Source organism: Pomacea canaliculata, linkage group LG9 (genome assembly GCF_003073045.1).
Source record: "Pomacea canaliculata isolate SZHN2017 linkage group LG9, ASM307304v1, whole genome shotgun sequence".
Classification (NCBI taxonomy): Eukaryota; Metazoa; Mollusca; class Gastropoda; order Architaenioglossa; family Ampullariidae; genus Pomacea; species Pomacea canaliculata.
Window position 1 is genome coordinate 11,655,383 of NC_037598.1, and position 25,957 is coordinate 11,681,339.

The 25,957-nt window shown below is 36.8% G+C and overlaps 1 protein-coding gene across 3 annotated transcripts in view; it reads left to right on the forward strand.

The window, feature by feature from the left end:
• The window catches only part of LOC112571830 (cadherin EGF LAG seven-pass G-type receptor 2-like), a 42,934-nt gene extending 18,858 nt beyond the window's left edge, over positions 1-24,076 (forward strand). Inside the window, exons 7-37 of one of the 3 annotated variants that reach the window (XM_025251146.1) lie at positions 1,499-1,703; positions 1,948-2,060; positions 3,288-3,532; positions 3,978-4,052; positions 4,284-4,450; positions 4,699-4,845; positions 5,243-5,356; positions 5,647-5,809; positions 5,966-6,231; positions 7,127-7,316; positions 7,591-7,695; positions 8,395-8,489; positions 8,874-9,077; positions 9,481-9,664; positions 10,009-10,137; positions 10,694-10,784; positions 11,196-11,366; positions 11,784-11,934; positions 12,096-12,302; positions 12,647-12,800; positions 13,056-13,122; positions 13,455-13,521; positions 13,751-13,830; positions 14,224-14,392; positions 15,037-15,132; positions 15,407-15,689; positions 16,318-16,488; positions 16,739-16,810; positions 18,498-18,623; positions 20,814-20,964; positions 21,905-24,076. In XM_025251146.1, the coding sequence (XP_025106931.1) occupies positions 1,499-1,703; positions 1,948-2,060; positions 3,288-3,532; positions 3,978-4,052; positions 4,284-4,450; positions 4,699-4,845; positions 5,243-5,356; positions 5,647-5,809; positions 5,966-6,231; positions 7,127-7,316; positions 7,591-7,695; positions 8,395-8,489; positions 8,874-9,077; positions 9,481-9,664; positions 10,009-10,137; positions 10,694-10,784; positions 11,196-11,366; positions 11,784-11,934; positions 12,096-12,302; positions 12,647-12,800; positions 13,056-13,122; positions 13,455-13,521; positions 13,751-13,830; positions 14,224-14,392; positions 15,037-15,132; positions 15,407-15,689; positions 16,318-16,488; positions 16,739-16,810; positions 18,498-18,623; positions 20,814-20,964; positions 21,905-21,929 (4,483 nt within the window). In that variant the 3' untranslated portion in view covers positions 21,930-24,076. The remainder of the gene's footprint in view (positions 1-1,498; positions 1,704-1,947; positions 2,061-3,287; positions 3,533-3,977; positions 4,053-4,283; positions 4,451-4,698; positions 4,846-5,242; positions 5,357-5,646; positions 5,810-5,965; positions 6,232-7,126; positions 7,317-7,590; positions 7,696-8,394; positions 8,490-8,873; positions 9,078-9,480; positions 9,665-10,008; positions 10,138-10,693; positions 10,785-11,195; positions 11,367-11,783; positions 11,935-12,095; positions 12,303-12,646; positions 12,801-13,055; positions 13,123-13,454; positions 13,522-13,750; positions 13,831-14,223; positions 14,393-15,036; positions 15,133-15,406; positions 15,690-16,317; positions 16,489-16,738; positions 16,811-18,497; positions 18,624-20,813; positions 20,965-21,904) is intronic. The other 2 variants (XM_025251147.1, XM_025251148.1) reach the window with 2 other exon arrangements.
• Positions 24,077-25,957: the final 1,881 nt, after the last annotated feature.

A 25,957-nucleotide genomic window follows, 5' to 3' on the forward strand; every position in this document is an offset into this window, starting at 1 on the left:
AAAGAACTTGAATAGTATTGAGTGCTTGTAGTAGGAGGATCAATAAGTTGCATTGGCCAAATTGTTGTAATTGATGTTTATGAATCATCCACTGCATCTTTATTTTATGCTCCAGAATTGTAACTGTTGCCTAAATAGGGGAAAAGCTAAAATGCTATGGCTGGTCTTAGAGTCAGCCAGGAGAGCAGGGCTACTGACTGGGTACATCTCATTGTAGAATACTGTTTTGTCAAATCTAGTGAAGACCCTTATCCCATTCTCAAGATATACACCTACGAATATAACCATGCAGAGAAAGAGATTAATATTGTGACATCATGGTATGCCTAATAAACATTTTCCCATTGGCCAAGGTTTTCAGAATATAAGCTTATCCATGAATTGACATCTGTGTTGTTGGCCTCTTTCAGTGTATGGTGATGTTTGTAGGTGTGTATTTCGAGAATGGAAGGTGGGTATTCTCCTAGATCTCAGGGTAATACCAAAAAGAGTAAAGGAGAACTTTATGGTGAGAAATTATAAAAATAAATGTGTGTATGTGTGTGTATGTGCATATGTGTGTGTGTGTTTCATTCACATACATGCATGCATGTGTGAAGAGGAGGAAAGATCTTTACAGCAGGTTCTGCTGTCTTATCAATCTTCCCTGCAGATAGAAAAATGGGTTGGAAGGAAAAGGCAAGGTTCTCATTGTCTGGCTTTCCAGCATGCATTTTTACTGATATAGCTGTCATCACCTTTTACTCATCTTTTTTCTAACTTGCAATCTTAACTCTGCTTACCTTGTGAATTTTGGAATTTTATTCTTATAACACAACAAAAAATGGATGCATTGCTTGTCTTATCATTCTTTAAAAAGCTGTGACATAAATTCTTACATTAACAAAAATAACTACAATGTGATTATTAGAGAGATATAGGATTTCAGTATGAGCACGATTTAGCAATTGATTGAAATGTTTCAAGAAATTTGAATTCTTTCTTTTTCTCTTGCTTTTTCTTTTCTCATTTTTATTGTTTGTTTTGGAGGACTTAAGCAGATTGAACTAAACTTTCCTTTAGATTTCAAAAGAACTGATGACTGAAGATAGACATGTTAAAAAAGAGAAGTGGTATGAAATCAGTGTTTCCGAATCTGAATCCTCAGAGATAGGAAATCCAGTGTACTGAAATAAAAGTTTTAGCAAATTCTAAATTGTGCTATTTGAAGGATACATATTTTCCCTTGTTTTGATGGCTATACCTCATATCTTGGGTCCATGAACAGACAAGTTCAGTGGTTCTGTGATGTAAATATACATATTTTTCAAAGCTTATGAAGCTTATGTCATGTAAAAAGTATCTTTATAACTTTTGTTCATAGATAAAGATGAGCCATTGAGAAAGTGTGTCATGATATTAAGAATTCTTGATTACATCAAGAATTTTTGATCAGCTTGACAGTGAGTAACCGTGGAAGTGACATGTTTTGCTTAACGATCACCTGGTTTTATTTCAGGTTTGCTACGCTTGAAAGGAATGGGCTTCTGTTGTATAATGGGCGCTTCAATGAAATGCATGACTTTATTGGTCTTGAGATCTTGGATAGTCAAGTTATCTTCTCTTTCTCACTGGGCGAAAACATAAGCAGAGTGTCGACTTACATACCTGGTGGCGTTAGCACTGGAGAATGGTTTCCTGTTACAATTCAGTACCATCAGAGGGTCAGTTGACATTTTGGTTTGATTCAAGCACTTTTTTGCACATAATATTCTTTTTGAATGAAATTGGAAAAAAAACTTCTAACCCTTAAGATGAAGGAAAATGTTTGTATGTACAACTACATTTGGGTACATGCATGTGTATGTACATACACCTTGTTGTGAGAATAGTCAACAAGACGTGTGTAAGTTCATGCTTGCAAAAAAGTTAACTTTCAGTTTGGTTTCTTTTTCTGTTGGTTTGCAGAATGCGACATTGACAGTTGGCAGTGGCTGTGATACAAACATTGCCATCCTGTATGGTGATAGACTGGGTAACTACTCTTGTGCAGCGAGAGTTACACACAGCCTCCCTGACAGGTGAGTGTTAATGCCCAACTGCTGCAGTGCCTGTGTTATCTGGATATTTTGTCCACGGAGTTATGTTCAGCTGCTAGCCACCAAAATGTATGCAGCTGGTGTTTAAGGGTGGCTAGAACTTGTTTTGTTTTGCATTTTTCTTTCTTGTGCATAGATTGGTGCGTGTTATAGTCGTGAAATATCTGTTGATGCTTATGCATACAAAAAATGGATAAATGCTTTATTTCAAGATAGGTTACAAAGTAACCAAAAGTGCTTATAAATGTCAGAAAATTTGCCCTACCAAATTTGTAACCCATCTAAAGTGTTTTATAATGAAAACTCCATAACACCATTCAGGTGTTACCCTGCTCAGACATTTGTAACTAACAATAAGGTTCTTCAGCGATATTCTTCTCTAAATGCAGCATTCAAACACTCAGATCATGTTACTGAAAATGCTAAGAAGATTAAAGGTGTAGGTTTGTGCTGGGAATTGTGCAGGAGGTATCAGAGCATAGCCTCTGTAATGAAAATGGGATCGGAGTTCACAGCCATTGTGAAAAGGCTGAAGAGGGACAGGGATGGGTTTGTCAGAACATTTTTATCAATGAGAAGCCTTTGGTCGTTTGTAGTCATCTTTGCCCATAGGTAATGTTTGTTGCAGTGTGGTCTTTGAGTTGTTGAGAGAGCTCATATGACTAACAGTCTGCTTTGATCTGCTTTTTGCATTGTTACCTCTCTCTTTTTTTTTTTTAAAAGACAATTTTTTTTTTATTTGTGTCTTTAACATGCTGTAGGGGATTTGTGTATTTCTTTTTTTTTCTTAAATGGATTTAGAAAAATGTGTTACACATTATAAGCTTTAAAAAGGTTTATTAAGACTGAATCAGTTTTTAATTCAGATTTTTTTTTTATCTATTCATTTATTAGATTGTTAGTCTGACAGCTGAGACTTTTTTCCCTTAAGTCTTGATCAGCAGAGCACAGTTTCAAGTTTAAGTACAAGAAGTTAAAGAAAAAAAAATGGAAGAGAAAGAAGTGGGGCTGCAGCCAGCTGACTCATTTACCATTCTTTTCTGTATTGATTTGGTGTGTTTGTGTTTATTTGTGTGTTGCATGTTCACAGACATTTGCACTCGTGCATACTGGCTTATTTTCTATATGTTAGTTGCCTTTTAGAAAGAAATAAAAAGCAATAGCAGCTTACTTTACGGCTGTCACATTGTAGAAAATTGTCTCTTACAGATGTGACAATCCGATCGAATCTTGTCACCGACTGGTGGATTTGACTGGACCATTACAGCTAGGTGGACTCCCTTGGGCTCCACACACAGGCCAGGTGTCACAAAAAGATTTTATTGGCTGCATCAGTGATGTTTATATTGACAATGAACTTCTGGATCTCAACTCTTCGATTGTGAATATTCTTACTGATGTGGGATGTCCTTACAAGGAAACACACTGTCAGTCTTCTCCATGTACCTTTGCTGGTAAGTGTTTACACTTAAGAGCTGTATTCTGTTATCGAGATAGAAATGCTAGACAACTACAGGTGAATGCTGGAATTAGATGCAAGATGTTTTATTTTAACTTTTTGCATTTGCTCTTTAAACAAGCATATTAGTATGTGAATGGCAGAACTCGTCAGACTAGAATGTTTGTTAGCATAAATACAATGTGCTTATTTCCTTGAAAGCACCATTTACTAACATTTAACATTTTGATAAAGCGAGCCATATGTATAGACAAAAAGTAATTTGTCTTTTTAGAATGGCTTTTGTCAGATAAACTGATGGGTTTCTTGTTATTGTAGTTAGCAGCATTGGTTATCTGCAGCTTTTCCCTTTTCCAGATTTAAAAAGAAAGTGTCCATCATTTAGGTGTCAAGAATCTTCTATGGCGTTATCTTCAGTCTAGATCCTTTTTTTGTCGCAGGAAAGTGCCAAGAGGGATGGATAACATTCACCTGTGATTGCCCAGAGATGAGAGGTGGCAAAGACTGCAGCCAAGGTAGACAAGAAAATATGATAAAGCATTCAACACTTTGTTGGAGGGCAAATCTAGAGCAGTGGGAAAATAAGTTACCTATGGTTTTTATTTCATTTTTAAGTCATTCTTCTTCAAGTTTCACGTGGCTTTCAAAAATTTTTTGAGCAGTCATTCTTTTTCCATTTTTGTTGCTTTATAAACCATATTTTTCTAGTTGGTATTAGAGAAACCTTTTGGTTGTTCATTGGGCAGAAATTGAAAGATCACGGCAGCTGAAGGGAAATGGGTACCTGACCTATGACAAGATTCTGCAGAGTGTGGTAAACTACCCTTGGTACAATGGCATTGCCTTTCGCACTCGAGCAAATTCTGGGGCACTTATGCAAGTGATACTAAACATCGGACAAGTCAGATTGCAGGTGAAAGACAAAACACCATGTGTGAAAGAATGCTTACATATAGGATATCCCATATTAGCTTTATGTCCGTGATTGTCTCTGTGTGTTTTTCGTGGGAGGTGGGGAGGAGTGAGAAAGATTGTTGGTGTAAATTTATGTTTCCTGTCCATACCCAGCATTTACATATATTCATGCCTTTGCATACATTATTGCTTTAAAGAAAGAATAAGATTTACATGTGGCAATTTTGTATTTTTATTTTCATTCAGATTGTGAATGGCTATATTCAGTACACCTACAAAGAGAACACGTTGATTATGGACAGCATCAAAGTGAATGATGGGCTGTGGCATTATGTGGAAGCCCGCTGGTATCCAGGGCGCATGGAGATTCTACTTGACTATGGCCAGAGACAGGTAGATGACACTTTTATACTCCTGTCTGTTCTATAGGCAGTAATTTCTGGCTTTTTGTGTCATGCTAAGCATAACAGCTGCCCTTTTTTTCTCTAATTCATTTGTGTTCCTAACTCAGTGAAAGGAGATACAAGTTGCAGCCTCATCAGAATTAAGATGCACATTGCACAGACAGTGATGGAGATGACAATTGGGATCTTTGTGGCATGCGTAGAAAAAAAAAATGGATTCCCCAGACAGATGTGTCTCTATTTTTGTCAGATGATCTGACAGTACCTCATGTCCTTTGCCACCCCAACCAAACCAGTAGATTTTCTTTCAAGTTATTCACTTTTTGTATCATGTATACAGTTTTTTTTTAAGAGAACATTAAAAACAGTATTTTTTATGTTCTCAGAAGTCCTTAGGATTGACGGTGTCAGTGAGTGGCAGTGAAGTTCAGCTTGTTTATGTCGGAGGTCTGCGGGAGGCAAATGGACCAATCACAGAAAACTTTGAAGGATGTGTCAAGGTAGGAAGGACTTCATCAGTCAGATTTGATTTTTGTTTGTTTTTAAGCATGATCAAAACATATTTTTCATGAGGAATGTTCCATATAAAAATAGAAGTATTAAATTCCTGATATAAAAAGGTCTGCATGAGAGAAAAATATTTTTAAATGACTGGTCTGCACTCGGATACTATTTCCCAAAATCTAAGTTATTAATTTTTAGTACATTTTGTTTTAGATAAAGGCCAAAAAATAGTACCATGTGCAGAGATGGTCTGATATCAGTTTATAAAATTGTTTAATCTTTTCAGGATATACGTGTTGGCAACAACCTCAATGCTTTGTTGAGCAATCCTTCAGCATCCCCCAATGTGGAGAGCGGATGTAGTATCCCCAGCAAGTGCAGTCCTAATCCATGTGGACCCGGCACTTGCCAGGATCTCTGGGGGGATTATGAATGCCAGTGTCCTCCAGGTATAACAGTAATAATAAATGTGTGATTTATTCAGCGTACTCATGCTCACGAAAGAGCATGCTCTCAGCTCTTATGACAAGTAGGAGACATGGGCAGAATATGAAGAACTATTGATCTGTAAATCTGTAAATGATGAATATTTGTTTCTCTTGTAGGTACCATCAAACCTCGCTGTGAAAACGTCTGCAGTATGTACAACCCCTGTGAAAACTGGGCTGAGTGTAAGCACCCTTCAGTGGGGGAGAGCACTTATACTTGTGAGTGTGGTGTCCGACAAAGTGGTCGATACTGCGAACAAATGTCCCCCCTGACATGCCCAGCTGCCTGGTGGGGTGACCCTATATGTGGCCCATGTAACTGTGACCAGAGTCGAGGCTTTGAATCAAACTGTGACAAAAAGAACGGGACTTGCAAATGCAAGGTGAGGTGAACTGTATAGATCAGCTGGATAACTAGAAGTTGCATTTTAGTCATGGAATGGCTTCTCATTAATCATTGCTGTTATTTAGATCAATGTATCTCATGTACACACTACTGCATCATTTGTTGCTGAATGAATAAATCACTATCTGACATCATCTCAAGGACATTTCACTCACTGTTATGTACCCCATTTCCTGTTTGATTTTTTTCTGAGTATTTTTCTTGCATTATCCAGATTAATTTTAAGTCCGTCTTTATGAGTTACTTTTTGTGACTATCGTGAAATACAGTTCTTTCATATTAAAATAAGATGTTATTTTAAACTAATACCCAGGAAGTGTTGTAAACTAATATCAGTGGACAATGTATGGTTGTCCGTGAAATGCTCTGTAGAGCTATGATGCAAAGTTCCAGGTTGGATTATTACTAGACATATAAATAAAGAACTAAAAGCTTGCCCCCATAGTAAAAGTTGTAGGAAAGCAAAGTGTTAGAGCCCTCTCTTCGGTGGGTCAACTTTGATTTGAGAGATGTCAGTCTCCTCTCCCTTGTTGCACTATCTTCCCCAGGGCTAGATTCAGATTGCTGCTGTTACCAACAGATTGTCTGCTCCTCCATTTTTTTAAACAATGTTAACAGTTTGTAGCATTTTATTTAATAAATTTTTTTATTAAATTGGGTCAGCAACGAATCACAAAAACCTGAACAGTCAAAGGTGACTACATAATTGGCCAAGAAACCTTTATAACAGCAAAGGCATAAAGTAAGCGGCACATTGAGGTTTATCGAAAGTTAGAACTGTGATTAATTTCTCTGGTATCGTATATGTGTCTTAGAGAGTTTGGTGAATTATAGTATTTTGTATGTCGTTTTGTTTCCCCCACACATTCCAGGAGCTCCATTATCAGCCATCAGGTGAGGACAAGTGCTACCCATGTGACTGCTACCCTGAAGGGTCGGTCAATCAGTCATGTCACCCTTACACAGGCCAGTGTTCATGTCAAGAGGGGGTGATTGGCCGGCGCTGTGACCAGTGTGACAGCATCTTTGCAGAAATTAATCTGAAAACACACAAATGTCAAGGTTAGTCTTTGGGATGCATCTTTTATGCTGAGGAATATCTGGAATCTGTTGATTTACCATAAAATCTGGCAATTTAAATATCTGGAATAGGTAGTATCGGAGTTATTTGATAAAGAGGAAAACATGTACTTAAGGGTTTTATTTGTTTTTCCAATTATTTCTGCCCAAATTGATTATGTGACAACTCTGTATGACCAGAAAACCTGTTTTTCTGTTGTTTCAGGCATATAGCATGATAAATATTAAACATAATTTTCGTGTATTACATTTGCAGTCATGTCATATGACAAATGCCCTCGGAGCTATGCCAGAGGCATTTGGTGGGATCCCATTGACTTTGGGGAGATGGCTATTCAGGACTGCCCATCTGGATCCTCAGGTCAGCAAGTGAATAAACATAAAAATTTATTTTAAGAATATGTAACATGATTGATAGTTGTTGATAAAAGATGTGCTACAATGTATACAAGAAGGGCTTGATTAAGTGTTGACTTTGATATATGAGGAGATCTTAAAAGCAGTCCACTTACATGTCATCCCAAGCCTGTAGTGAAAATTAAGGCTTTCTGAAAGTATTTGACAGCTGCAACATTTGATAATATAGGAGCAGGAAATCCTAGACTGAAGGTAGGGCACATCCAGAAATGTGGGAGGCTATTCCTAACTGTTAGTGCTAAGACATAAAGTGTTAACATATGACACAGAAAATATTCCTTGTAATGCTAACTTAATTTGCATGCTACCTGTGCAGTAGAACCTATTCTTCAAGAGCTGTATACTCACCAGTGGATGTACAGGTTTTTAGGTACCACTTATTTTCCAGCCACCACTTCAGCATGACTCCCCCAGATTTGTTGGTTAAGGCAGACATTGCTTAAATGTACCCGCAGCTTTGTCATTTTAAAACTACTGCTTTACAATATTGCACCCTGCTGAGGTTATAGTTTATAGGTTTTGAAGCACATTGTGTGTAAAAATGTGTTCTCAGTGTGTTGTAAAAATTAGAAGCAAACTATCAGGTACTTAAAAGAAGATGATAATGGTGGTGTTATTGATAATGGTGGTGATTAAATTGCAGGAAGTGCAAAAAGAAAGTGTACAGAAGAAAAGAGCTGGCTGGAGGCTGACTTGTTTAATTGTACCAGTGACAATTTCACACGTCTCACACAGCAGGTTTGTGTAGCTTGTAACCATAACTCCCACCAAAAAATTGCCCCTCACAGAGATGAAGCAGATAATTTTCAGTTAGATTCCTTTAGAAAACAGGATGGTATTTGATTGAAACTTAGACATTGTTTAAGGGCACTTTCCATGGTAGAAATTTGTAATTCGTAATATAGGTGCCTGAAAAAAAAGAGAAAGTTGCAACCCCCTGCCCCACAAAGAAATGCAGCTGCCATTTTCTTTTGCTAAAAGATGAATGACAGATAAATAGGAATGTTTTTCCTGAAAGTAGAGTGTCACAAGATTCTTTATTTTGAAGAAACTGTTTCAAGTGATTTTAAGTTTGTTTCACTGCTTTTCTTGATTTGGGTTTTTTTTTTCCAATGTGTGTAGCTGGATGATTTCAAGAATGGGATTATCAGCCCTTACATTGCTGACCTTGCAATTGAATTGCTGAAAAATGCCACCAATACTACTTACCCCTTGTATGGAGGTGATATTGTCATGACACTGGAGTTTATTAGAGAGGTGTTGGACTACGAGAACCAGCAGACTGGTCTAGGGTTGGTCAGCCAGCAGTACCGGGACTTTGTGCAGGTAAGCAAGACTCAAACAGAAGGCTCGAATAGAATGATCTTTGACAAGGAAGCTGATGATCAAGTAATCAGAACAGTAGCATCTTAAGTGTGCACACTAGCCTGTTCAAAACCCACAAGACACAGGATACTCCCTCCAAAAGAATGAGCAGTTGAATGAGTATCTGACCCCTCCTGTAAAGGACTTGGGAAGGAAGTAGTTCAAACTTTGTGCATCACCTCATCTAAGAGTCATCCTGTTGTCTCCATTTTATTTTTCTTTCTTTTCCTTTCCCAATCATTACCTTTTAGTTTGTCACTTTGCTTGTTGGTTAAATGTCAGATCCTTTTTCCTGCAGGTACACACAGTAAGTGCAGCTTTTATCTTGTAATACTTCTGACCTATTCTTTTCTTTCTATGTCAGCAACTTGTTATTGCACTGAGCAATATAACCAGTCTCAACAATCAAGATTTCTGGCCCAGAGTCAATGAGGTTCACAATGGGTCTGCCAATCTGCTGCAGCAGTTAGAGAAATACCTCGTTAAGATTGCTACTGTCATGCCACAGGCACAGTCCAGTCCCTTTGAAGCAGTCTCTGAGAGCATAGGTGAGTTAGTGCTTGAATTTGTGCTTTTTTTTTTTTTTAAGTAACTTTGCTGGATTTTCTGGAAAGACATTTGCAAATAACCTGTCACTATTTGTCTGTATAGAAGTTTTTCTGTTCTAGCAGTTAGTGGTCATCACCCTTAAAAGTGAGCACTGTCTCATTTAAAAACCTTTTTTTTTTTCAGTAAGTGGAGAGGATACCATTGTCATTGCAAATCTTTTTCACTTGAGAATATCGACAGGGGTTTTACAAAGTTACAGAATTAGGGTTAACAGAATGTAAAAAAAATCCCAAACATGAAAGTTTAAAAAGAGGAAGCTGTAAGACCTGTTATTTGTCTTTAGTGTTGGGAGCAGACTGGATGTCTGTCTACAATTTTTCTGGTCGTCCTATGCCCAAATATGATAACAACATCAATGAGGGATCTGCAGATGACTTTGCCAACATTGTCTTGCCATCATCATTATTTTCTGGTAAGTAGCATGTTTTGTTTGTTAGAGGGGAAGAAGACAATACACAAGATAACCACCTGATAATCGATACTCTACTTTCACCACTTGCATGTGTTGTGGCAGCTTTAACTTTTTTTTTTTTGGTGGCTACAGATTGGGGATTTTTGGGCTTTTATCTGCTCACATCTATTTGATCTTAGTTAACAAAGACACTCTACAAACTCTCACTGCATTTGGTTTCATTGTTAAACTTTCTTATAATTATAATTTTAGAGGGTGTTATGTCATGCAGATTCCCTTGACAGACCTGAGTTGTTGATGCATTATATAGTCTAGAGTAAACCAAAATTTTACCCTTGAAGATAAATGTTTTAAAACTAGGAATATTTAATAATAATAGTTTTCACTGCTTAATGTTCTTTAAATTCATCCCTATAATAATATAAAAAAATGCATAGCAAACTTGAAGTTTGATATGAGAGTGGGTTTTTTTATTTTTTGGGGAGGTGGAGACAGCACCTTTGAATATGTGAGATAATTGCATGTACAGATCAGTTGTATACATTTTCCCCTTCAGGAAGGACACAAGATTCCAAGAGTTATTTTGGCTATGCTATTTATCACACTCTTGGCAAGCTTATCGAAGTGAATGCAGACAGTTCTGTCAAGTAAGTAAATGAGATAAATATTCTGTCACAAGAAAGTATGATCAAGTTTTAGTTAAAATCTTTCATTTGTTTGTGTCTGAAGTTAAAATTTTAATCTTATTTTTAGGTATAGGTTAGCTGTTCTGACTCTTAGATAAAATGGAAATTTTTTTTAAGTCTGAAGTAAGCTTAATTTGTCTGTAGTGCAATGAAAATGATATTAATGCATCATCAAACTGCTGACTTATGTTTAAAGTCTTTATTATATTCAAAATCATTGGATGCAGATTTTTGTCTGAATCATTCTTGTGATTGTTTCTGACTATAGTCACTGATATGCATTAATATGCACTTTTTAACACGCTGTCCTCATGCCGTTTGCTGAGATAATTTGTTTATGATAACAGAATAGAATATTTTGTGGATTTTTAGGGTCACAGGCCGTCCGCTGACAGTGAATGGACCTATGTTCACATTCGTGGTAGTAGAGCAGGGACAACTGCGGTCTGGCAAATTGTCAGAACCTGTATACGTACGCCTCAAGCTAAAGGACCCAAAAAACACCACCAATCTACAGTGTGCTGTGTGGTCCTCTAATGGAAGGTTTGTATGACTCATATAATGGCCTTAAACACTTGTAAGACACCAGGAACCTCTACAACAGTCAGACAGTGTAAGATGGTCTTCTTTTGGCCATGTGACCTGCCACAACACCTTGTCAAAGGCTGTCCTTCAAGGCACTTTGGAGGGTAGCTGATGCTAGAGGAAGAACTGCATTACAAATGTCAAAGACTGGGTTGGTTGTCCTGTAAAGGACCTGCTGACTATCACCCAAAATAGGCAAGAGTGGCGGGCTTTGTCATTGTGCAGCCCTCTACTACAGGTGCCGGTCAAGGGACAACAGCAAGAAGTTAAACTTCAAAAAGTTGATAGCTACTGAATTCACTAAATAAGTTGTCGCAGAACCATTTCGCTTGCTTTGTTTTTGTGACAAAGATGTTGCTGGGTATTTTTTGTCAGGAAAGGAATTTGGTCAGCTGCAGACTGCTCAGTGTCAGACACAGACTGTCAAGTGAGATCAGACTCCGATGCCTGCCAAGAGGTGTACATTACCTGCAAGTGTTATCACCTGTCAACATATGCCATCATAGTTGATCTCGAAGATGGTTCAGTAAGTATTCCTCTCTTTTACTTTGTGGGTTGTTCCCCAAGGGCATTTTGTTCTGCCATGGATTGCGTAAAATACATGTCGTTGGTAAATCTTCAATGCCTTGTTTGTTGGATCATTTGAGTGCAGATACATGTGTGCATGTTTTTAAATTTTATTTTTAGGCTTTACGAGCTGCTGTAGTGCAGGTGGAGGTATTCACCTACACATTTGTCAGTTTGTCCCTGGTCCTACTGTTCGTGGCCTTCTTCATTCTCATCTCCTACAAGCGGCTGCAGTGCAACTGGAACAGCATCCATATCAACCTCGTCTTTGTAGTGTTCATCTCAGAAATGGCATTTATCATTGGCATCAACCGCACCAACCCTGAGGTGAGAGTGCTGCTGTTAAATTTAGTTGTTGGTAGATTCTTTGATGTTGTGGTACCACTTATAGGAAACAGGTGTGATTGATGGATAAGATTTTGTTATTTGTTGAATGCTGAAAATATCTAGTGTTACTGTTCATACTCCCACTTGATTCTGATAAACAATTTTTGACAGTGTTAACTGTAAGACTTAGTGTTCTTAAATACCATTTTCTACTGCTTTGATGTTGTGTTGGTGTTCATCTGGTTCAAGATTTTAGTTTCATTTCTCTCATGTCTTGTCATTTTACCTCTTCTAATAGTTGTCAGCATTGTAATAATTATTATCGTTTTTCTTTTTTTAAACAGTTGTTCTGTCGTTTAGTGGCCATTTCTCTCCATTACTTCTACATGGCAGCATTCTCATGGCTGTATGTTGAGGTGCTTCACATTTACCGCTTGTTGACAGAAAAACAGACAATTAATTATGGCTCCATGAAGTTTTACTATCTCTTGGGATATGGTGAGTTTGAGATGTTGCGGTGCATATTTCTGAAAATTTTGATGCTGGTCAGTGAGAGAGAGAAAGTGTTCACATACATGTTGGAATGACCATGTGTACAGTAAGTCTGTGGTATGCTTATGTTTATGGTTGTGGTTAATTTGTATGTGGTTTCATCGAAAAATAATAATTTCAACATACTTTTGTTACTTCAACAAGTTACTTCAACATAATTTTGCTTTTCCTTGCTTAGAGTGTTCTGTTATTTGTTTGCAGTTATTCCTGGCATCATTGTAGGCCTAGCTGTGGGACTGAATACAGATGGTTATGGGAATGACAGTTTGTGAGTACTTCGACCATTTTTTTATTGCTGATGTTGTAGCTAGTAATGTAATATTTTCTCAGTAGAACCTGAAATCCAGTGCTTGTTGCTGTTCAGAAAAGTTTCTTGATATAAAAAAAATTACTTAGAGAGTGCGATCTATCTTTGTTGTGATGCTGCACATTATAAGTTCCCATTATTATTATTATGTTGTTACTCTTTCCACTACATAGAACATAAAAACTAAATCATAATTGCTTGTGCTCCTTTAGTGCAGGTAGAATGTTACATTTTAGTAGAAGTATTGCTAGAAATGTGAAGTAATTTTAGCTCAGTTGTGTTTATTTTTCTAGCTGCTGGCTAGAGACTTCACAACTCTTCATCTGGAGTTTTGCTGGGCCCATTTTGGTGATTGTTGTGGTAAGGACCCAAGGAAATGTTTTCTCAGAATTGTTTGCTTTTGATTTTTGCTTTTCCTCAACTTTTGGTTAATTCTAAAAATGTAAGTGTGTAGATATATTTCATTCATTAATATTTGTTATTATTGACAAGCATGAGCAATTTTAAATCTCATTCAGCACTGAAAATCAAAAATATTTCCTGTCAACTTTGTGTTTTGATGTGAACATAAGGGATCAATTGTTTCCAGTTAAACATCATCACCTTCATGCTTGCCATGGAGGCAAGCTGTAGAGAGAAGGTTGCTGTGTCTGATGTCAGCTCTGTCAGGTAAGCAGTCATGCACATTTGTGGCCATTACCTTATTTTTACTTCTTTTTGACGTCATTTTGTTGAGACTTATTTCCTTGTCTCTCTTCAGTGGCTTCGTTTTCCTTAGACATTACTCAATAAAATTGTGCAGAATGTTATGTGAAACTTAATCTGAGCAGCTATTTGTGCTAAGTTTTGTAAGTCTTTTTATATACTGAAACTGCTTTTTATTAATCATTCAAATTTGAGACAATGGTTTTTATGTATTCAGATTTTGAAAGGTCAGAAAACAGTGGGGACAGACTTCTTGTCAGTAGATTGGCATTCGCCAATAAATGATAAGTGGTAGTTAATATTGTTAAATGCTTTTTCAGATTTATAAAATGTTATTTTCAAAACTTTATCTTTTAGGTTGGGCCTTTTAGCAGCCATTTTGCTGCTTCTGCTTTTGAGCATCACATGGGTCCTGGGCTTGTTGACTGTGAATTATGGCATCACTGCTTTGGGTTACGTCCATGCCTTTTTCCTGTGCATTCAGGGCACATTCCTGTTCATAGTCTACATCTTGTTGGCCCATAAGGTATGTCCTGTTTATGATTTGCAAACCATTTTCATAAGTTAACCATCAAATTTTGTTGATTATGTTAGGGTAGGATAAGAGATTCACACTCATGCATACACACACACTGGCCCAACCAAGCACGGCATTCATGCAGATGTAATGGGCCACAGTAGCAGTGCAGTATTGTCAAAGCCACTTTGTTTGAACGTGTGTTTTGAATAAGAACATAATTTATGTTTACACTTTTATTTGGTCATTATTGTGGTTTTGGAGGCTATTTAGGTTGGGAAGGAAGAACAGGAGAAAGCATAGGGAGGAACATATTTTCCTGTCTAGCTAGTGGGCATTAATATTAATAGTCAGTGAGTGGTCAGTTGCCATTTTGCATAGCTGACACTATTTGTAGGCTGCATTAAATAATAAAATCCAGGATGTGTTTGGTTTTATTGGTTTTTTTTTTTTTTTTTTTTTTTTTTTGTTACTTTTTAAGGTGAGTGGAAGACTGAAACAGTATTCTCTTCCTCACCTGTTACATTTGTTCTTGTTCTCTCCACAATTTTTGCAGCATAAATTTTAGAAAATTTCTGTCATTTATTTCAGACTATGTAATGTATTATGTAATATATTTGTAAAATGTGTGTGTGTTGGGTGTAATGTATCAGGTGCGCCTGTGCCTAAAGAGTACATGGTATAGGCTGCAGGGGAAGAAACTTAACCTGGATGAAAGCCTGAAGGGAACTCGAAGCAGCATTACCTCTGTAAGTACCAAAGAAAGACAGAAGTAGAATAAGAGATGAAGGGAAAAGGCAGGACTTTACAAGAAAATCTTATCTAGAACAGAACTAATCCCTTTAGATTAAGAGAAGGAAGTTTTTGGAATTTTGTTTTGGTTGAACTAAGGATTCCTTGGGATATACAGTAATAATTACTTGTTCAGTTTTGTCAAAAATATTTTTTGAAGACCTCATCATAATTTTAAAATGATAAAATCATTTTGTTGCAAATACAATGCTGTATTAATTAGATATATAGTCTCGCTTGCCATTGTTGTCCCAGCGATCAGCACTGGCATACAGAAACGACATGTCGTCGCCAGAAGGTGGCCATCGTGTCAATGTGGGTATCTCTACCACTTCTACAACATCTAGTTCAAGTCGCTATGGGCCACCACGGTTTAAGGGAGAAGACTTCGGGCGCAGCACCAGTAGCTCCACATCTGGTCATGGTCCTTCAAGCTCTGGTTATCCACCCAATACAGGCATTGCTCCTTACGGCTTCAATCCTGCTACTGGAGAGGCTTTGCCTGAAGAAGAATGTATGTCGAATTTGACCTTTAACCCTCTATATCTTTTTTTTTGTTTTCTTTTTGATGCATGACTGCAGTGGATTCGTTCCCAGATGAGAAGAAAATGAATGTCTAGCAGTATTTCATTATTGCTTAGCTTATTTCTGACAGTTAAGTCCTTCTTCACCACTAGTTAATTCATTTCTACATGATGTGTAATCACTAAAATCCATTGAATGTCATTAAATATCACAGAAACGATCAACTGTGTGTAAGACTCAAAATTTTCGTTTTGGAAATATGATTTGATATACTTAATTTCATTTGGATTTACAAGAAAGTGTGATTTTACAATGGAGTAAGATAAGAACAGTTTCTTTCTCTTAACTTTAAACTTTTATTATAATTTTCATTTTATCTTCTTCTCATGTTTGTTTGTTTATTATTTTTTTTCAATACTTCAGAATCATGTGTACCTGGGCATCAGAATCAAAGGTCAAGGCCCAGACTCAGTGTTAAGATTCTTAGAGGTGAAGGATAGTTGGCAGAGAGGGAGAGCATTGGTTGTGACTGTCTTTAGCGGCGGATAGTTATTTAGCATTTTTTTTTCAAAGTAAATTTTAATACAAGATGAACAGAATTTTGTTGGCCTTTCCAGATGAAAGGGAGTCACCCAGCAAACCTAGAGGTAATGATTCTGATTCTGATAGCGATGCATCAGCAGACAGAAATAGTCTGGACCTGGCCTCCAGTCATTCTTCGGATGATGACGATGAATTTGAGATAGGTCCACCCTGGGATCAACAAATACCTAAAAGTAAAGCAGTTGGTAAGTAGCTAATTTTAATATGACTCACTCAGCTGTTAAAACTGACTGGGAAAAGGTCTTTGTTTTGATGTCCTATTCTACAGGTTTCACAAGCTGGGACAAGTGTACAGGATGTAAAGTTGCTACTAGGATAGTCACTCTGCTATGACCATATTGATCTCTAAAGCTTTGATGTGGAATTTATTCTGGGTACAAAGCCATGAGGATATTCGTACAGTTACCAGACCCAATTTTTGCTTTTGTGTTTTAGAAAAAGCCCGTGAACAGCTAGAGAAGCGTAAGAAAGAAAGGGAGAGAGAGCGTCTTGGAAACAATAATACAGGTATTCAATTACATTGTTATAAATGAGCTTTTCTGTTAGTACCAGAGTACTTGTTTGTTTACATGCATGCATTCAGTGCTTCTGTGCTCATGTATGCCATTAATATAGATGTCATTTAAAGTACCTGTGTATTGATATCATAATTATGCTCGTTAGTTTCCTAAATGAGAACATGAAGATGCTATGGTGTCGCAAAATGCCTGTTAATGGGTTAGTTTAATTGTAATATCTTGCTCTGGGTTACCTTGCATGAGAACTGCTTATTTCCTATCCAGCTTTACATTGGTGTAGTGTATTAGGGATATCATTAATATCTGCAGGTGGCTGTTTGATAGTTATGGTATTGACTTTTTTGCTTATTCATCCTGTAAGTCATCCTAGAGAACTACTTTAATACTAGGGGATAAAACATTTTGTTTTTGTTTTTATGTATTTATTTTTTTGAGTGGGATGGCATTAGGGTTGGGGACTTAAACATGGGTTGAAATGGTACTTGCCCTAGAAACTGGTGTTCATTCCGTGTCATCATAGGTGTTGTATAATGATTGCATGTCTGAGCGTATACAATACATCTTTATTGTCTGTTGCACAGAAATAGAAATTGTTTATGTTAGCTACTAACAAACAAAAATTTCTGTTTCATTGAAATAGACAATAAAGATGTATATACACAAACAACATGCAGTTGCATCCCACACACCCATACAATTACTATACACTCTTAACGTCATCCCCCACTTCCCCAAGCAATAATTATCAGAGGCAGAGAAAGAGAGATGGACCTGCAAAAATTAAACAGATTCTTCTAACATTCTTTAGTTTATTCCTTGTTGCTCCTCTGAGGAGCATAGGGCCGCCAGATTCTTCAGATATTATTTCAAATCGCCAGATCATGGGAGCAGTAAATGAATCAAATAAAAAGTACTCAGCGCCTTTCCTTTAAGTTATACAAAAGTGGACAGTTATGAAAATTAAAAGCAGTACAAAGAGAAACAGTGTTAAATGAGGAATCTTCAAACATTAAAGACACAATTGTTGCTGAGAGAACCTTTCATGCACCGAAAGCAAAATCATAAAAATATAGATCTTGTCAAATTCATGTGTAAATTCCTGGAATCTTAGTGTTTTGTGCTTTGTGTCCGTGGTGTGATCTAACAAATTTAGTAGTGAGAAAACCGTTGTTTCAGAACTCTCAGAACTGCAATTTCTTGTCAGTATTCACACTTTGTAGTTAAATTTTACATGATCAGTTTTATTAATTTGACGTTCTGAAAGGTGAGGTCTTTATTTGTCTCCATTTATAGTATCTTCTTGAAGTGCTGATTTTAAAATATTTTTAAAAATATTGTTCTGTGACATGTTCAGTTCTTTTGGATGTGCAGCTCATATTTAAATATTATTTTTGCTAGACTGATGAGAAAATGGCTAAGCAAAAAAAAAACCTTTTTGATAATTTTTTGTTTCTGTTAAAAAAATACTTTTTCCATGGTTTATCAGAGAGCTTAATGGTTAGGTAAAGCATAGGAACACAGTTATTTATGATTTAAATGAAGTATATCAGTCTCTTAAATATCTTTTGTTTCATTTAACTGCTGAGAACCAAGACATTGGATACACCATGGCTTTGTTACTAATAAATGTGCACCTTACAAAGGGGTTGACCTGTCTCACTTTGTGGTATCCACAGACCAGCAGTGGGTGGACAGCAGCCAGGTAGATGTGGGAATGGATCATGATCCTCCTCCCACCTCCCGACCCCACATGTCCAGCGTACCTCCGGACGTCACTCTTCCGGCGTCCTCTGAACGCACAGGTACGCTCAGCCCACCCCTTCCCCCTCCTCGACCACCTCGCCAGTTTCCGTGAATTTTTCAAATAAACTATGGTACATCCCTGGCACTAAATGCCTTCTGGTGGTTCAAGCACATCTGCATCTTCAGGACACAGTAGCTGAGACAGTTTGTAAAAGTCTGAACTGAGAGGAGAAGACTCCTGAATACAAAAGAAATGGGAGATTCAGTTAAAAATTAATACAGTGGTGTCTATGATAGCTAACATTACATGATGCAGTGTCAGTAAAATTCCTGGTTAGAGAATTGTCTCGGAGAGCTGTACTGAACATTAAGTTTGCAGTGCTTCAGGCCACTGTGCAGTGCTCTAGGCCACAATGCTCTTCTGTGTATAAGGCTATCATGCTCCTTGATGACGTGGAGATGTAAAGAATCCAGTCATCTAGCCTGGCTGTGGTAGCTATTGATATTTGCATAAACCTCATGGAACCTATGTTGTTATGGACAAATAATTGATAGGTTTTCTGTGTGTGCCATATTACCACTTTTGAATATTGGTATGCTTACCCAACACTGATTGTACAGTGACTTGGTGAGTGCCATTTCATGTACTGGTAGGTTTTCATCACATACTCATGCTGTCTTCATGATGCCCAGAATGCTTAGAGCAGTATAGTATTTTTATGGTTATGTCTTGCATAATCCACTCCAAGCAAACTCATTTTTAAGCATGTTGTAAATTACTGCTTTGAGAAAAAGGACATCTGTTAGAACATTGCTAGCTTTGAATGCAAAGTAAAAATATTTTCAGCAGTCAAGCTTGGTGGAGATGTGATGTCATTGGTAAAGCATGGGTCAGACTCCTCACACTGTAGACACCCGCAACAAGACTTTTTATTATTAATATCGAGGAAGGGGCAATAATCAGTGTGATATGTTCAGACATTCATATGCATATTCTCTCAACTTGCTCTTAGTCTTTTGCTTGAGGTCTTTTTCCTAAAAAAATCATAAATGAATTGATTCTTGGACTATTTTCCCTTGTTCTGAAAAGCAGATATGTTACAGAAAACTAGAATGCTAAACACGAAGACTATAGATTCTGTTTTCAGGAATAGAATCTGTTGTGCGTAGTCTGACCCAGAATCGTGCATGCTTACAGCATGTCTTGTAAAGCATCTGGAAAAGTTACTATCAGTACTAAAGATGTAAAAAATGCTTAGTTTGTTTGTTCCATTTACTTATTAATGGTGATGATATTAGCAAAATACTGCCACAAAAATGCTTTGTGATATTAATTGAACAGTATTCAAACATTTTTCATTTTAGAACAGTTTTTCTTTAGTGCATCAGCTGTTTATTTTTGACATCTTTATGTTTGACTGTCTCCCTTTTCTCAAGCGCAGTTTTATTATGCTGATTTTCTTAAAACTCTCGGTTGCCTTTTTTATACATATCAATAACTCGACATGAAAAAGACATCAGATCCTCTTTCATAAATATGCATAATACGCGAAGATTTTTTAAAATCCAGGAAGATATTGGAAGACAAGTACAATATACAATTTCCCCAAATCTAGGTGAATACTTGAAGTACATGTCTACAGACATCACCATTACACAAAAAGAGGTCAGCAACAAAAGGATTGGACATTGATGTGGTTTCATTGTCATGGCTTCAACCATTCAGAGAGTTGGGATTATGTTAACTAGGGATGTCGGGGGACAGTCATTACATCATGACCTCTTTCTGTGCATGTTGAAATTGGTAGATATGTGTGTCGTGAGTGGAGAGGAGTTGTTCATCCATATTTGGGGATATAGTTCCTTGTACTTGGCTCAGTCCAGTGATTTAAAAAGTTTTGTGCCATTTTCAGCAAACCAGTTCTGATAAATCTAACATCGTAACATGTTTGTTATAACAAGTTCCATTTTTTAAAGCATGTTATGTGTTGTGTTGGATAAGTGCCTCTATTTTAATTTTGGGATGCAAAATGTGCACTTATTCTCAGTGGTTTAATTGCATGCAAAATATTTGGCAGCGTTACTAAAATATATTGCACTGATAATTTTTTGTTCTCCATCTTTTTTTACCACGTGTTGGGCTTTCCTTGTCTCACTCTTCTTTTTTTTTTTTAAAGTTAAAAAATTCTCATTTTGTGTTAGGTTTCACTTTTGTTGCATGATTTGTTTTGTCATCTTGATTGTGCTAGCGAGGAAGGTTACAATTGTCCCACCTGTGAGGTCAGACAGCCTGCAAAATAATTATACCAGCAGCAGTAATGTGCCATCAGAAATGGCCACTTCTGGACGTGTCAAAGTGCAAGTTCTTACACACAATGGCAGTCTGTCATCAGACTCTGAGTAAGTTGCAGCAGGCAGCAGTCAATCAATACATTATTACACTTTTCTGGCATTTAAAAATAACTACTTTTAGAGTAGTCCCTCTTCCCCTCCAAAAATATAAAATCCATGAAACTATGTCATGAATATTCACTCAGCTGAATGCTAATTCATCTTCAGTGCAGCATAAGAACTATTTCTAGGTTTGTGACAAGAGTAAGTGTCTACATGTAGAGTTCATTGGATAGAAAAGTTATACAACTAGCAGACTATCAGCACAAACCTAAAGAATTATAAATGTATCGTGCATACCACTTTGTGTTTAACTTCTATCTTGTTGTACCTCTTTAAAACTGCAAGACTAATGTTTCCCATTAAAAAAAAAGTATTGTATATTAAAATTTGCTGAGAACATTCTCATCTAGTCTGAACTGGGACAGTGATGTAGTGAATTAGTGAATGGTAGTGTGGATGTGCCTCCAGGAAAAGTCCACTTGTGCATTGACTAAAGAATAAGTGGCTAGGATGCAAATTCTTTCAAAAAATGTTTGGCAGTCGCAAGTCTGTAGCTGTCTCTTATTTCATAGGAAAGAAATGTTCAAATGTAAAAAAAAAATTTGTATCGGTGGAGATTTACTGATAGCTCTTCAAATGCACTTTAAAATACCTGCACCTGCTTCATCTTCTATGCTATTATCTTTGCATGTTATTAGAAATGCATGAAAATATTATTTCCACTTTTTAAAGGCATGCTTCATAGATGTTTTCATGGCTTTTTGTGCTGGTGTGGAATGGAGGGGGTATATTTGCCTTCTCTACCATGCATCCACCCACATGCACTTTCCGTTTAATTTCACCTTTTTTTTTTGCATGCTACACTGATTAGTGTTAGAGTTATGCCTTATTTTCTTTTTTGTTTTGCTGTTTTTTAGTTTCTTTTTGTTGTTTTTTTATGTTACAGATCGAGTGATGAGACCAATGTGTGAAAGACGTTAGTGTTATATTTGTCACCCTACTTGAAATGTGCATGGAACTTAGCATTTATGACTGGTAATGGTGCAACTTAACAGTTTTGTGAAACCAATGGTGTGCCCAAAGTGCAGCTTCATTCTGACTTGGGGATTGAGGAACAGGTTCAGTGTAGCTTATGCTGCAGGAAGTAGTTCTGAGGAAGCAAAACATGACTGGTTTTTCACTTAAAATTTGACAAGAAGCCTACTCGGACGTGAAATAAATTAGTTTACGGCTAGCTGTTGCTGGCCTAGTACATGAATATGCCGTGCATCAACACGAGCACCGGTGACCAGGAACACGAGAGTGGAACAGCCTGGTGCATCACCTAAAGGTGGTAGCAGTGTAAAAGTGACTTAAGCGATCAAGATTAGACACAGAGATATAAAACAGAGTCTTTATTATTCAGCTGAAGAACTTTGAGCTTTGTGTCAACACACTAGCATTGGCAATGGCCTTTCATTGTCATGTAACCAGTCACTGCCTGTTGATTGAGTAATGATCGGAATTATAGGCAGTGAATACCTTAGGTGCAGCATTGAAACAAACATGCTACTAATGGAACTCTGAAAAATCTTAAGGTACTCATAAACTGGAAAAGTTCTGGCTATATATAAAAAAAATCACATAAACAATCAAAGGTTGTGAAGGAGATTTTATACATTTCAGTTATTTTGTGTTTTTGTGACATATCACAAATTATACAGGCCTCAGCAGTACATGTGATTCTGTCCATATTTCTTTGGCTGCATTGAGTTGTGCAAAGGGCTAATAATCTTTGTAATCATTCAAGATCACTCATTCAGGAAGTAAACTGTGAAAGATTTGTTAAAGGAAAGAGAGTGATCCAAAACATCATGCAGATTTGAAAGTAAAGCCTGATCTTTGAGGTAAACAGGGAGTTTGGTCAGATGTGTTCTCTCTTAATTTTTTTGTTCCTAAAATATTTCCATTGTAGACTGTAAGGTAAAGAGATCATCGTACCCAAAGCAGTTAAGGCTCCCCAGGGGTCGTTCACAAAATGCAATTGAACAGTCATCAAAAGAAGGAAAGCAAGTAACCAGTCTAGCTTGTCACATCCCTTTCTCCAAGCTTAAAAAAATCTTTGAAGTAAGAGGTAGTTAAAACTATGCAGCCATTTAGAAAGGGAATATGTTGTGTGCTTTTTTTTTTTTTTAGGAATTATACTATTTGCATAAACTATCATGGCTATTTAGACTCACAGAATGAATTAAAATTGTCTTCATTTATCTTCATCAAAATTGACTAATGTTTTAAATCATAGAGCAAGCTGTTAATGTTGAAAAACTGTCCTGACTGGTTAATCAGCTTTCTTTACAAAGAAAAATAACTATAGACATTATGAAATCAATTTAAATTTATCTTCTGAAAGATGGATAATGAAAAATATTGAGAGGTCAGTTTAAAACTGATTATGTTTTCTTTTAAATATTAAACCATGATCCATGATTAAGAACTCATCATCTAAGAAGTATCATGTGCAAGATGCTACGTTTAAAGCAGACTATTGCACTTGGTTTGCTAATAAAGTTCAGCAGAGGAGAAGCATAATGAGATTGGAATAGGTTTTTGAAGCTGCTCTTTCGTGCATGCAGGATTTGTTGAAAAGATGCTTTCCTAACTTTTTTTTTTGGTAGCGTTTGTGGAATCTTGACATTAGACTTTGTTTGTTTCTACCCATCTTGGTGCCCGCAGCTCATGACGTTAACTGACATGAATTCTTAGCAAGGTGGGTCATTTTGTCTGGCTTCAGCATCATGTCTGACCCACAAGTTTATGCTGAATTTCTTGCTGGAGAATTGAGTGTTGCAGAAAAAAATCCCAGGTTGATACAATTTGTAATTTAGCATATCCTGTTGGGAATTAAGATTTGCTACACAGTTAATGGTGGAAGAGGGGGAACAGACAGAGCAAGAATTCTTTACTTCCTAATTAAAAACAGAAATACAAATGAACAATTAGCACTTGATAGTTTTCTTGCAGGTTTACTTTAAGGACACAAGTGAAAGTTGAACCTTTTCATGATAGCAATGTTAAAAATTTCAGAAAGACGTGCATAAAGTTGTTTGCTTTTAAGTTTTGACAGAAACATTTGCAAATACAGTGATACCTCGGTTCTCGAACATGATTCGTTCCGGGAAGACGGTCGAGAACCAAATTGTTCGAGAACCGAAGCAATGAAACCCATAGGAAATAATGGAAACTGGATTAATTCGTTCCAAGCCCCAGAAAATGCCTATTTACTGGCCTAATTTGTAAATAATATGTAGAAAAACATGAGTCTCAACAAGAAATAAGAAATAAAAGTGTATTTATTAAAACAAAAAACAAACAAAACAAAGAAAATAAATAAAATGTACAGTACAGTAAATTGTGTTTCATTTACTGTACCTGTACCAAACTTTATGGCAGGAGGGAATGAATGTGGAGGGAGGAGGGAAGGGGGATGGTTATTGTTTTGAAGAGTCCTCTTCAATAAAAACAGAGGGTAACTGCTCTTCGGGTGTTTCTGTTCTCTGTATCTTTTGCTGAGGAGAATCAGAATCTTGCTCTGCAGTTGCTTGTCTGATTTCTTTACGGAAGAATTTGTCAATTGTTTGCTGTTTTTTTCTCCTTTGCAAAATTTTGCGGAAAGTGGACATAACATTGTCATTAAAAATGTTAACTGCTCTATTTGCTACCACTTTATCAGGGTGATGTTGTTCAACAAAATTTGCGATTTCTGCCCATTTCTCCACAAAACGTGACTCTCTCTCTCTCTGCACTCACACTGATGACGCAAGCAAGGCGCGCTGGGCAGAATGAACGCCATTCGGCTCAACTCGGCTCATCTCGGACGTTCGGATGTTCGAGTTCCAAATATTTGTTCGGATTCCAAGACAAAATTTTCTCGAATTTCCTGGTCGAATACCGATTTGGTCGAAAGTCAAGGCGTTCGAGAACCGAGGTATCACTGTAAATAAAATGTGACAGTATTATATTGTGACATTTTTATCAAGAGTGTTGCCAACAGCAGGTGTGCCACACATGCTTGTACTATGAAGGTTTTGGGGAAAAACACACAGACTTTAGTTTCTTTTGTCTGTTTCTACTGACCAGCATTTTGTTCAAGAGAGATGTTTTCTCGGAGGTAGACCAGTGTGCGGATGTTTCTGATGAGATGTTTGTGCCTACCCAGAAATATTTGTATATTTTGTATTTGCTAGCATCTGCAAAACTTCTTTCTTACTAACTTTATGAAGGAATTTGTTTTCATTGTATGCATGTTGGTCATTTTTTTGTTGTTGCGTGCCAAAGGATTTTGTTGCTCTAGTTGTAGACTGAAAGCCATCTTGTGAGCTTATATTTTTAGTTTGGCAAGGGCACAGTTGGTCTTGAAATTTGTGTGGTTGCAAAGATTTGTGTATAGGTATCCTGGCACAGAATTTTGAGACAAGTAGCATATGTGTAAATGAGCAGTAAATTGTGAGATGTTCCTACGTAGGCTGGAGTGTGTATGTTGGTGAAAAAGGGATGATTGTAATGCATTTACATTAAGAAATAAGTGTTTATAAATTCATTGAGAGTAAAATATTCTCTTTTTATATTCTTGATTTTTACATTCGGTTATAGTTATTTGTGTTCAAAATGTCTTACATTGAACAAAAATAAAGAACTGTAGGCATGATACAGTTTCTGTTAAATATTCGGCATCAGGTCATTTTATTTAGTCTTGTGATCTGAAAAACATTTTCACCTTCAGGTCTACAGCGGAAACTATGTGGTAAATACAATTAGCTGTAGACTGGATGATTTTCAGTCGAGCTTTATTAATCAGCTTCATGGGAACTATTCTGTATATGAAAACTGCTCCAGGTTTGAAAATTACAAAGATTGTTTGGAGAGGGTTAGCAAATTAGTGACAGATGGCGAGTCTTGTGCTGGTATTGGTGAGATAAACTTATACTTTACACATCCCAAAGTTTTTGTTTGGAGTTAGAAG